This window comes from Tursiops truncatus, chromosome 9, assembly GCF_011762595.2.
Source record: "Tursiops truncatus isolate mTurTru1 chromosome 9, mTurTru1.mat.Y, whole genome shotgun sequence".
NCBI classification, from domain to species: Eukaryota; Metazoa; Chordata; class Mammalia; order Artiodactyla; family Delphinidae; genus Tursiops; species Tursiops truncatus.
Genome location: NC_047042.1, coordinates 15,801,128 through 15,813,854, shown reverse-complemented (window position 1 = coordinate 15,813,854; position 12,727 = coordinate 15,801,128). Strand labels below are relative to the sequence as shown.

General features: G+C 41.0%; 1 protein-coding gene across 1 annotated transcript in view; it reads right to left on the bottom strand.

Moving 5' to 3' along the window:
* The window catches only part of SLC26A3 (solute carrier family 26 member 3), a 28,925-nt gene extending 17,476 nt beyond the window's left edge, over positions 1 to 11,449 (bottom strand). Inside the window, exons 1-10 of the mRNA XM_073810153.1 lie at positions 11,319 to 11,449; positions 10,578 to 10,717; positions 9,078 to 9,188; positions 8,652 to 8,824; positions 7,127 to 7,291; positions 5,566 to 5,718; positions 5,029 to 5,111; positions 748 to 895; positions 524 to 637; positions 340 to 417 (exon numbers count right to left, since the gene is read on the bottom strand). Of these exons, the coding sequence (XP_073666254.1) occupies positions 340 to 417; positions 524 to 637; positions 748 to 895; positions 5,029 to 5,111; positions 5,566 to 5,718; positions 7,127 to 7,291; positions 8,652 to 8,824; positions 9,078 to 9,188; positions 10,578 to 10,717; positions 11,319 to 11,449 (1,296 nt within the window). The remainder of the gene's footprint in view (positions 1 to 339; positions 418 to 523; positions 638 to 747; positions 896 to 5,028; positions 5,112 to 5,565; positions 5,719 to 7,126; positions 7,292 to 8,651; positions 8,825 to 9,077; positions 9,189 to 10,577; positions 10,718 to 11,318) is intronic.
* Between the last annotated feature and the right edge of the window lie 1,278 nt (positions 11,450 to 12,727).

Sequence of the window (12,727 nt, the reverse complement as noted above, 5' to 3'; positions counted from 1 at the left end):
AGTCAATCCATATCGAAGCTGCAGTGCCAGGATGCCTTCCTATGTAAACATTAATTATATCTGGGGCTACAAACGTAGCGGTTGAAGAGGAGAGTTGATAAGGCAGAGTATGAGTTGCAAGGGTAGAGCTGTTGGATATTTGCATTCCTAACATTCATAAGATAGTGCCAGGAGAAAAAGAAATAGTTTTGGCCCATAGAGTATTGGCTAAGAAGAGGACCTGAGAGTTTGTAGATACTCATTTTCCCTAGTTTAGTTTGTGCTTCCTCAGTTTAAGAACCAGGGTCCTTGATTCATCACCCAAAGGAGAGAGATGTCAGTCCGAGAGAGGAGTGCTACCTTTTGCAGAGGCTCCAGCAGAAATCCAATGGCTAGGATGACAATCAGCACGATGACAGCAGAGAGAAGGCCAGCAACCTGTGAAGATGAGAACATTCTCATCACAGACTCAACTTTCCTCCCCGGATCCGCATCCCCAGTGACTCAAGCTAGGACGACCCTCACAGCAAAGATCCTCCAGTACCTGGGTTTTGCCTCCTGTACTCTCCTGGACCCCTGATCTGGAGAGGGCTGTACTTGCTGCAAATCCTCTGAACGATCCACCGAATATGTTACTCACTCCCAAGGCGATTAACTCCTGATGGGAGAACAAGGAAGAATCTTCTTTAGATGCGGCACCATTGATATTATGCATGCAGAATAGTATATAATGTTGCCTAATTAGACCCAGCGTCGGTTTATACTTACCTGATTGCCGTCAATGGGATAATCATATTTGAGGGAATAGACGCTGGCCACAGAGAAGGCCACTGCAAAGCCAACAATGGCAATGCCAAAGCAGTCTCCGATGGTATCTCGGAAAGTCTGCACATTAGGTGCGATAGGGGCCTGAAACCTGAAATTGAAATTAAACAAGTCAGAATGCCACCAACCTGCTTATAAACCTTCCACGGTATCCATTTGTTCTCAGGAAAAGTGCAAATTCCTTAGCAAGGTCCCAATTACCCCTCCTCCACATCTTACTTAATTACTACCATTTTCCCAGAATTTATACTCCAGCTATACCAAGCTTTCTTTGTTTCTCATCACCCATCATCTCTCACCTTGACAGCTTCTAATTTGCTGTTGCCTTTCCCTGAACCATTCCCCTCATCCCTATCCTTCCCTCCAGAAAGTCTTCTCTCACCCCCAAGGTCAGGGTTAGGCAAGATTCTCTATGCTTCCCCAGTTCTTGATGACTCCTGTTTCCATCCCTGCCCCTCTCTCCATCCAGACCCAGAGCAGGGACTGTAACTTGTTCATTATTCTATGACCAGGACCAACAATGGTCCTTCACAGCATATATCAGGTGGTCAGTAATTGTTGGGCAAGTCAGCGAATGAATGAATGCAATCTAGGCTGAGTTGTGCCTTTGGAGTATGACTAGCAAGAATTTAGCACCACTGAAAACCTTGGAATCTGTTATCTTACTGTTGAAAAGCAATGCCGCCTGTATTTGATATGAGTGTAAATCTAGTCCAGTGATAGTGATAAATCTGATGTGATTTTAGCATAGCCACACTATAGTGTACACTTAGATCAATATAAGCTTTGTGCAAAATGTCTCAGATCCCACTTGTATTGTTACATTGGGTTGCAAGGTATCACCCATTATGCCTCCAATAGCTATCCATGGATGAAGGCTCTTTGAGCAAACACAATTCTGAGAGAAGGAAAGCAAGAAATTCTTCCCTTCATTGATAATGATAACCTTTCATGGAAAACCCTTAGCAAACAGGTGGGCGTTAGACTCTGCCCCGCACTCCACAGAACTTCTAGAGCCAACTGTGGCCCTGACAGAGGGCGGGTTTCCATTTAAAGTGAGATAGTGTCAGGGAAACATTCAAGTCACAGAGGATACTCCTGTGCCTGTGTCTCATGAACTTAGAGCAGTTAAATAATATTTACTAATTGCATTATAAAGTCCAAATATCCCAAAGTCAACATCAATTTACTAAAATGCTCAGCTCCTATAAACATCTGTTTCTGACCTAAAACTTATTGGAGGTAAGTTAATTGGGTCCATTCAACTCTTTTTAAATTGCTATTCATGTTTTGTGAATGTTAATAGATTTTTAGCTCTAATTTTGAAGAAGTACTATTATTTCATATTCTGCAGCTTTCATAAATCAGAAAGTTAGCTTGGAATATTATATATAATCTAAAACCAGTGGTACAATTGTAATCTGCATTTTATACCAAAATAACCAGAAGCCTGCTATCATTCTTTTTTTCTAGCCTCTAATCACCATAGGCAGAGTGGTGTGATGGAGATTTACAGTCTGAAAACTTGATTCATTTCCTGGCTCTGCTACTTACCCAGGTTCCTCATTTGTAAAGTGATGATAATAACACTTGTTCTCTTTTCTTCATAATTTTTGTGGGAGGGTCAAATAAATAATGAATGTAACTACTGTTGACACACTGTAAAGTACAAAGTACCTGTAAACTACTATTACAGGGTCCCTCTGGAATCTGAATATATCCTTTGTGTTTCCTTTACTATTTCAATGATCTCTTTCCTTCAGCCAAGTTATTTGCATTCAGTGTATGTAGCTTCACAAAGTCACTTCTAAGGTGTCATATTCATTAATAACAGATTTGCAATAATTAGCAATCGTTACCTTCCAGTTATCTTCTATTTGCAATCATCAGAAATCTAAAATGCTCACTCGATTATCACTCAGAAAAAATGGGACTGTAAAAAGCATGTAGGGTCTTCCCTGGTGGCACAGTGGTTAAGAATCTGCCTGCCAATGCAGGGGACACTGGTTCGCGCCCTGGTCCGAGAAGATCCCACATGCTGCGGAGCAACTAAGCCCGTGCGCCACAACTACTGAAGCCCACACTCTAGAGCCCGCGAGCCACAACTACTGAGCCTGCGTGCCTAAAAGCCCATGCTCCGCAACAAGAGAAGCCACCGCAATGAGAAGCCCGCACACGGCAAAGAAGAGTAGCACCTGTTTGCTGCAACTAGAGAAAGCCCAGGCGCAGCACCAAAACCCAACACAGCCAAAAATAAAATAAATAAATCAATTAATTAAAAAAAAAGCGTGTAAAGTGCCTAGTACCTAATTTAGGTGCTAAATTAGGAACAGCAGTAATGCAGTTCGAACACTTACAGTAGGCCAGGCACTTCAGGACATCACACATATTAACTCACTTAATCCTTACAAGAACCCTATGTAATAACCTATGCTATTTTTAGCCCCATTTTTACAGCCAAAGACATTAAGGCACAGAGTTTATTTGCCCAAGATGAGGAAGTGAGTCTGAAGTAAATCCTAGGCACTCTGCCTCTAGAAAGCATGAGTTTGCTTACTGGGCTACACTGCCTCTCTGTAGAGTGTAATGACCTATAAATGTGAGTTACCCCTTTCCCCACCCACACACACTATGGAAGGAGGTCCATTGACATTTAAAATATATTTACTAAGTAATGTCTCTAAGATTGTAACTCAGTGTCCTTACCTTTTATTTCAAAACCTTTCTGGCAAGATCCTCTTTAATTTTGTATCTACTTATCTATCTAGTTTGTGTCTCCCAAGATGTTTAAATAAAGCATAATCGGGCTTCTCTGGTGGCGCAGTGGTTGAGAGTCCACTTGCTGATGCAGGGGACAAGAGTTCGTGCCCTGGTCCGGGAAGGTCCCACATGCCGCGGAGCGGCTGGGTCCGTGAGCCATGGCCGCTGAGCCTGCGCGTCCGGAGCCTGTGCTCCGCAACGGGAAAGGCCACAGCAGTGAGAGGCCCACGTACCGCAAAAAAAAAAAAAAAAAAAAGCATAATCACTTGAAAGTTGCAGAGTGGAGAGAAACACTAGAAATAGTCTTTCAGCTTCAGCCTAATTTCTCCCATTTAAGTTAAAAGTGATATTTGTGATCCAAATATTACAAGTGGTAACACAATTTTATCTGATGATAAAAATATATATTTGCTTTTTTTTTTTTTTTGCGGTACGCGGGCCTCTCACTGTTGTGGCCTCTCCCGTTGCAGAGCACAGGCTCCGGACACGCAGGCTCAGCGGCCATGGCTCACGGGCCCAGCCACTCCGCGGCATGTGGGATCTTCCCGGACCGGGGCACGAACCCATGTCCCCTGCATCAGCAGGCAGACCCTCAACCACTGCACCACCAGGGAAGCCCTATATATTTGCTTTTAATAGAATTTAGTTAGTTTTAAGTCAACAATGCAATGCATATACATGCTGATTCCTGGAATAATTCTCAAATACTCCTAAGCATGGGGAGGGAGGGAGGGTTTTTTTGTTTTTGTTTTTTTACAGGAATACCACCTTTCCTAGGGGTAAGCAAGTTGAAAGAAATTGATGCTATGGCCAGAGGGCAGAGAGAGGAAAGAGCACAAAACTGGATCTCCCTCCTCAATCCAATAAATGCAATGGAATCCGTTTTCAAATTCCTTGTACAAGCTGCGCCTCCCATCCTTCTGCAGCGCTAAGAGTTGCTCTGGGCTTGTCTTGAATTTGATCTTCAGAGAGGACAGAGTGTGCCCATCTGGATTGCTCAAGCAGCGTGTGGCAGGTATTCCTTTGCTCAAGCAGCGTGTGGCAGGTCTCCTTTGAACTGTTGGAACTTGGCTCCAGTAACCTCAAACAAAACATTACGTATTGTTTATAGTAATTTATGGCCAAGGAAATCTGGTTTCCCTCGGTTCCTTTTAAGGAGAGGAGCAAGTTTACTTTGCCTATTTTTCTATTTTCACTATCTCACTTTTCTTGCGTGTGAGCCCCTTCTGGTTTGTGAGTTCTTCCGCACAGAGAAACTTTCTGATGTTAAGAACTGCACACCCTATGTCCTTTGTGACTCCCTCCTAGAAGGAGAGTAGTGAGCCCTCCTCCTGGGTGCATGATGGATGCCAGATACAGGGAGGTTTCTGAGCTGGATTCATGCATTTCAGCTTGAAGTCGTTCGTCACTACTGCTTACTCTCTAATTAGAGCTTGGAGATGCCATAATAAGAGAGACACTTACCCACTTTCCATCTCCCCAACCACGGCCACGTTAAACCTGTTTTTGAAGTCAAAGCCATATGACACAGCTGTTGCGATCACAGTCTGCAAAGTTGCAAATTGCCCAAGTTAGAAATGGGAGATGTAACTAAGAGTCTTGCTTTGAAAAAAAAAATACCATTGCCAAAAGCCACCCCTTGACTTATTGAATAAGAATCTCAGCTCAGGTTTGGCTACTTTTTGAAAAGTCCCGAGGCAATTCTAATGTGCCACCAAAGCTGAGAACCACAGCTCCATTCCAATGGGTCTCTCACTAGGATTCTCAGAGGTCTGCTCTCTGCCCCATCCTTGTCTTACATGGAAAGAATAAACCCCAAGTCATCAAAGCAAGTTATTAAATTCTGAATAAAGAGAAAACCATACTAAATATGATACCCAGAAACTGCAGAGAGGTCACCGGTCCCACTAAAGCCTCTTGATCTACAGACGGTGAAGGGCTTTAGACATAAAAACACAAGACTAACGAATTATGAAAGAAAGTCTTGGGACGATCAGTTACCATGATGAGTTCAATTGGAATGGGCACTGGAAGTTTGGCTTTGTAGCGCTGATTTATTTCTTTAACCACAAATACCACCAACAGGATAACCAAGGATGTCACAAGGTCTGCAATATTAGTCTTCTCTATTTGTGAGAATATGGAAGTTAGTACCTAGAGTATAAAAGTAAAAAACATCCAAGTGCTACATTAATGTGTAATTTGGATATAACACTTAATTAATTCCAAATAGATAAAAATAAACATAGACGTGAAACGACTGACAGATTGATAGCAATTCCCTGTTCTGCTTGTGTTAGCCACGAGTAATTGTAGAGACTAGCATGGAGATATGAGAAGGGTAAGTCAGCACAGCATCGTCACCACACTGGTTTAGGGATGCTCTTCGTCTAGTGTTGAATTTTCTTGCACGTTTTTCACATTTTTATAACTGGTCTCTTCTGCTCTTAGGTGTCGTTGCCGTCTTTTTTATTTCACAATCAACACTACTGCTCTGTCCAGGGAATAACCTTTGACCTCTGATAGTTTTTCTTAGCATGTATCCCCTTAATTCCTGCCTTTTTTGTTTTAATGTTCAGACCCCTCATATTTCTTCGTTGACTCTGTCTGTCACTTTTGGAAACTAGTTTCCTGGCTAGCTGTGCAGTTCTCTAAGCCAGTTGGGTGCCGTATCTGTGGGATCCAGACAGCTCAAGCAGGTCCAAACTGGATCCCAAATGGTTCCCAAAAGACTCCACTTCTGGAATAGCTCTGGATGGGAGTGAGAGAGGGCTGGTTCCAATTTGGAGGGAGTTTGTCTCTGATTCCCAAAGACTGTCTTGACAGAAGCACTAACAAGCCCAAAGTCAGTAAAAGGAAGGAAATAACAAAGATCAGAGTGGAAAGAAATGAAACACAGACTAAAAAGACAATAGAAAAGATCGATGGAACTAAAAGCTGGATTTTTGAAAAGATAAAAGAGACAAACCTGTAGCTAGCCTCAGAAAGGAACAAAGCATGAGGACAAAAATACATAAATTCAGAGGCACTAAGAATGCTCTCTGTTCTACAGAACATCCTTTAGAGGAGAGAAGAAAGAACCACTGTTCTATTTACATATTGGCCAATTTCCTTTTGTTTTATAAACAGGGATGCATAAGAGGCAGAACTTCAATTCTAAAAGAACAAGACCTGCTTTTTAGAAATAGGGAAGCACTTCCACTCAATCAGCACATTTCTTCCAAAATAAGATTTTGAGAAAGATTTTAAAACTTGGGACAAACTTTTAATAATGGGCATCGATGTTTTTTCTTTTTAAAAATACTGAAGACTCAAATCTAAGAGAAGTGGTAGTTAATTTCTGTTATTCACATCAGCTGATGTGGTATATGGTAGCTCTGGTAGATTTTCAGGGTTGTTCTCCTTGCCACTTTTTTTTTACTGTGAATACATTTCACAGCCCGTTGATTTCTTGGAAGTTATAGGTAAGTCCTGCAGCAAAGGCACGAAAGGAAAGTTCTCCTGGAAACATGATAGTGAATTTTGTGTATTTCCATATTTTTTAAGCAAAAGGAATACTTACTTTGAAAATTGAAAATGGATCAGCATGTGCTGGGACTGTCAGCTGAAGAATAAATTTGAGCTGGGAAACCAAAACGTGAACAGCGGCAGCTGTGGTGAAGCCACTGATTAAGGATTCGGACAGATAAATCACCACGAAGCCCAGCTGCAGAACCCCCATGAGCAACTGCAAAGAGAGAGAGCAGAGCCTTTGTTAGTGTAGATTCAGAGAACACCTCGGCAGACTGAAGGATCAGCTACTGTAATGATGCAAAATGTGGAGGTCAGCCTCCACCCCTGTGTCTTGAAGAAGCAAGTGTTGTTGCCTCCTGGAAAACCTCCCATGCAAGGTACCACCCTCTGCTTCCCTCCCCCATCCCAACACCCCCCACCCCAAGGTGGAATGTTACATGGTGTTCAAATAGCACATCAGTCCAGTATACTCCCAAGAACTAACAGGTTTCTTCTCTTCCCTCTTTTGAAGGTGCGGTATCTTTAGGAGACTCACCCATAAACCTTTCATAGCAGAATCTTATCTAGCATTAGCCCTCATAAATTTTCCCAGGGAATTTTCAGTTACCCTTTACAGCTGCTGTCGCATGCATGGGCGAACATCCATTCAGATTCCCTCAAACAAGTTGCTTGATTTTTGTCAGGAAATACGTAACTGCTCATGACATCAAAAGTGCTTGATTTTAAATGAGGGCAAAAGTGGTTCATTCCCCCAAAGCTTCAGGATTTTGCAAGAAAGTAAATGGATAGATGCTTGGCCTACCTCTCCACTCCTGACCCCGGAATGCAAACTGAGCTGTGAGTTTGCAAATGCACTAGGATCAGAGATGCACTCGGACTCCATTGTTGAACTGACCCCATTGTTGGTCAAGAAGACCCACCACTTACGTCTTGGTTTGAATTGACTCTTTTTTTCTTTAAGGAATGGTCTTAACTAATAATATCATTAGCCATAAACTTAGGCAACATCTTGAGGAGTCTGACATTTTCACTATCTAACATCTTGAGGATAGGGACATTTTCATAATCCAGGCATGGTGACAGGGGTGTGGCTTGGGAGTGAGGCTTTAAACCCCTCCATAATCCTTTTCAGCTTTCTCCAAATCTTTGACATGGACAATTCAAAGCACTAAGCGCCCATCCCTTCGAAATAGACTGTAGTCAATGAGGAATTAGAAAGAAAAAAGTTCCCAAGCTGCCAGTTTCTCTATTGCATAGAGTTCTGTTTAGTGAATATATAAATTCCCAGGTATATTATTGAATTCAGCATTTCACCTGTCACCACATGTGCCTCCCCACTCTTATTTTTTCCTTCTCTCTAGACCCATGTTCAATCATCTTTGCAAAGTAGACCTGCCCTTTCACTTCTGGCTGTGGTAGGTGACTCTTAAATTATTTCCAATGGGCTATTGAAGGAGGCATGTAAACTAACAGGAAGAGTCGGGAGGGGTGGCAGGAAGGAGAGAAACCACAAAGATGTGTACCAGTCAGGACACATAAATTGGGGAGCGTAGATTCTGTGACAGAGTACTCACCTGGATGATTCCAGAAAGAATTGTGACCGTTGCAGCCACCATCACCTTATGATCATCTAGTGATGAATCATTAGCCACTGAGCTATTAGTGACTGTCGGATCAGCTGTATCGGCTATTGGGGTTAATCTCACAACTACTGCTCCCACCATCATACTGAGAACTGGAAATGGACCTAATAAAAGAGAGGGCGAGTTGTAGTCATTATGTCTCCCTATAGCACAGTTGTCTTTCAGCCATAATGTAGCATATGAAGACACTGCTGTCTGGAGTTCTGGTCTACTTCCCCAAGCCCCAGTCCTAATTCTTACAAGAAACTATGACTCCTCTCCTGGATTCTGCACAATTTGGAATTGATACAATGCGTGGCTAATGGCATTCATAAAGAAAAGCAATGTAAGGATCAATTAGCCCAGGAGTTCACTTACCCACTGATATGTGTCTAGAAGTGCCCAAGAAAAAGTAGATTATGACTGGGAAAAAGGCTGCATACAACCCATAGCTTGGGGGGATGGTGACCAGCAGAGCAAATGCTAAACCTGTAAATACACAAGCATCAGTGTCCTTATTTCATGCAAAGGGATCATAGAAGTTTTCATTAGGCTCTTCAAGTATTTAAGATTGTACCTTAAAAATTATTTTATTAACTCAAATGTATCAACGATGTAAATGTAAGAGCTAAAGCTATAAAACTCTCAGAAGAAAACTTAGGTGTAAACCTTCGTGACCTTGGATCAGGCATGGGTTTCTTAGAAGTGACACCTATAGCATAAGCAACCAAATTAAAAACAGATCAACAGGGCCCCATCAAAATGTAAAAATGTGTGCTTCAAAGGATACTGTCAAAAAAGTGAAATGACAACCTACAGAAAGGGAGAAATGATTTGCAAATCGTATCTTGGATAAGGGTCTATTATCCAGAATTATATAATTAACTTTTGCAATTCAACAATAAAAAGACACATAACCTAATTTTAAAATGTGCAAAAGATTTACACAGACATTTCTCCAAAGAGGTACAAATGGTCAGTAAGGACATGAAAAGATGCTCAACGTCATTAATCATTGGGAGAATGCAAATCAAAACCACAAAGAGAGTCCATTTCATGCTCACTAGGATAGCTAAAATAACAAAGGCAGACAATAACAAGGGTTCACAAGGATGTGGAGAAATTTGAACCCTCACCATTGCTAGTGGGTTATTATATGACACAGCAATTACACTCCTAGGTATATACCCAAGAGAAATGAAACATGTTCACACAAAAACTTGTGTACAAGTGTTCATAATAGTATTATTCATAAAAGCCACAGCATGGAAACAACCCAAATGTCCATCAGCTCATGAATGGACAAAATGTGGTATATCTATACAGTAGAATATTATTCATCCATAAAACGGAATGAAGTACCTGTACATCATGGATGAAACTTGCAAACGTTATGCTAAGTGAAAGAAACCAGACACAAAAGACGACATATTCTGTGACTCTGTTTGCATGAAATGCTCAGAATAGGTAAATCCATTGAGACAGAAAGTTGTTGCCGAGGGATGGATGGAGAGGGGATGGGAAGTGATTGCAAGAGATTTTGGGGGATGGTTGTAGTGAAAATGTCTTGCAGTTAGTGGTGATAGTTGCACAACCTCGTGAATACACAAAAAACACTGAATTGTGCACATTAAAAGAGTGAATTTGGGCTTCCCTGGTGGCGCAGTGGTTGAGAGTCCGCCTGCCGATGCAGGGGACGCGGGTTCGTGCCCCGGTCTGGCCAGATCCCACATGCCGGGCAGCGGCGGGGCCTGTGAGCCATGGCCGCTGAGCCTGCGCGTCCGCAACAGTGAGAGGCCCGCGTACCCCCCCCCAAAAAAAAAAAAAGGGTGAATTTTATGATACATGAATTATATCTCAAAAAAAAAAAAAAGTTACCTTGCAGTACAGCCACCAGCCCTGTGCTGATTCCAGAAACAATGTCACTGAGGAGCCATTCCTTTATGCGGTACGCTGGCAACCAAGATGCTATGGGGAACAAAGAGAGGGCAATTCTCTTGGCCTTTTGTGCAGAACAGCTGAAAACATTGAAAGCCACCGTTCAGTTATTAATATCCAATTTTAAGTTTAGTACCTATTGTACATGGAAAATTGGTAAAGATAATATTATCATTTCACTAACTTTCTCACTAACATTCACCTCCTTACCCATATCAACTGCCCCCAAAGGATTGACCACCACCAAAGGATTTTTTGTTTTAAGAAAAATGTTGCTTTTCTTTAGCCACAATAGAAATTATCTGTCATCCTCAGCTTGACTTTACAACACTTTGATGGAGAATTTTCCTCTGTCCTCATCTATCAGTTCTCTGGTATGGAGAGATTGTGTGGAGAGCCAAGATTGGTGTTCAATTTCAGAGACTACTTTTCTAGCCCTGGCAGGAAGTAGGAGGTTTGGAAACCAAAGATAAAAAGACTTTGGAGAGGGGGGAAAAATATTTGAAAAGAGAAACATTTTAAATCTTTAATAAGTAGCCAATTATAAATATCTGTTTGAAAAAAAAAAAAAAAACTTTGGAGACTGTGGGCTATAGCCGAAAGAAGAGCTTGGAAGCTGAAAAATTTCAGAGAAAGTGCTTCATTTACTCCTAATGCCAGTACCTTAAAAAAATACCTTACCGGAACCACGTTTTGAGATGATCCAGAAGTGTCTTATGATGTCTGTGTTTCTTCTTATGTTCTTCGTCAAAAGCCTTTGTGGAATACACTGGCCTGGCCACGACGTACTGATTCCCAATGGGTTCAATCATTGTGCTTTCTCTGACCGTTGTGGTAAGTGGAAGACCTTTGGAACTATGTGGCAAACCCTTCTTGCCTTTAGCAGGTTAAAAATGCCTGAAACCAAACAGAGCTTGCTTCTTAAATAACTCGGAGATAATGTGATGCAATTTACAGATGAGTGAGCTCTGAACTGAATGTTACCACCTTTTGAGATCAAAAGAGGCTGGATTAAGGGACCTAGATTGTATTTTGCGACTGTGATAATCGCTTTTTACTGCAAGAAGCTGGACACAGCTCCTCTGGGTAAGTAAACAAGGGCTTTGATTGATTTATTTTTAAAAGATTGCCAAAAAGCAATAGAAATTGACTCAGTTTACTAACCAGTGAGTGCATTTTTGACTTGTAAAGTGAGATCTCAAGAAAGGAATTTATTAAAAAAAATTTTTTTCGGCAATGTTTCCAAAGTTATGGCACTGGAGGTACTGGGACAGGTTAGATTTAAAGTCTGTTCATTGCCCCTAACTCTAGTCAAGCCTGTTGCATTTGACCCATCAGAATTTTTGTAATACATTATAAAATGTTTTTAATTTGTGAAATTCAAGGATATTGCCCATTTAAGGTATTTTCTTATTATTTCTGGGAATTAAATAGAGTTTTATCATTTGTAGTTGAGGAAACTACTCAATTTACTTAACCTTTTTGAGCTTCATTTGTATACTTGGAATAATAATACTCGTTACAAGGGGATGATGAAAATTAAATGAGAATGTTTTCACAGCATCTAGCATTGCTTCAAAGCATCTAGCACACTACAAGCATTCACTAAATGGTAGTTCTTATTCTAACTATTTGCATTTTCTGCACAAGATTGTTAATTTCTTGGTTCTTATCACAATCCTTTTTACTACAGTTAAAAGATCAGTTTTGCAAAAGTTTTTTTATGCACATTATCTATTTAGCCCTCACAATTCTTTGAGGCAATTACTATTATTATTCTTGTCATCTTCTTACAAATGAGAAGACAATAAATAGCACATAAAAGTCTCCATAAAAATCTAAGAATCTTTTCCTCAGGTCATACAGCTAGTACACTGTCAAAAATACAACTTCTGTTTTCAGACTTTGCTGTTTCTTCTACAACGCACAGCTTCTCTTTTGTCCAGTGTGAACAGAATTGAAGAACCTTCCAACTAACTGTTAGCATTTTGCCCACTAATCTTGGTTCTGTATCATAGTTATTAATTGAATTATCTCAAACTAGATTGTACCTTGTTACATGGTGCTTTTCCAAAGCTCAAGGGATTTTT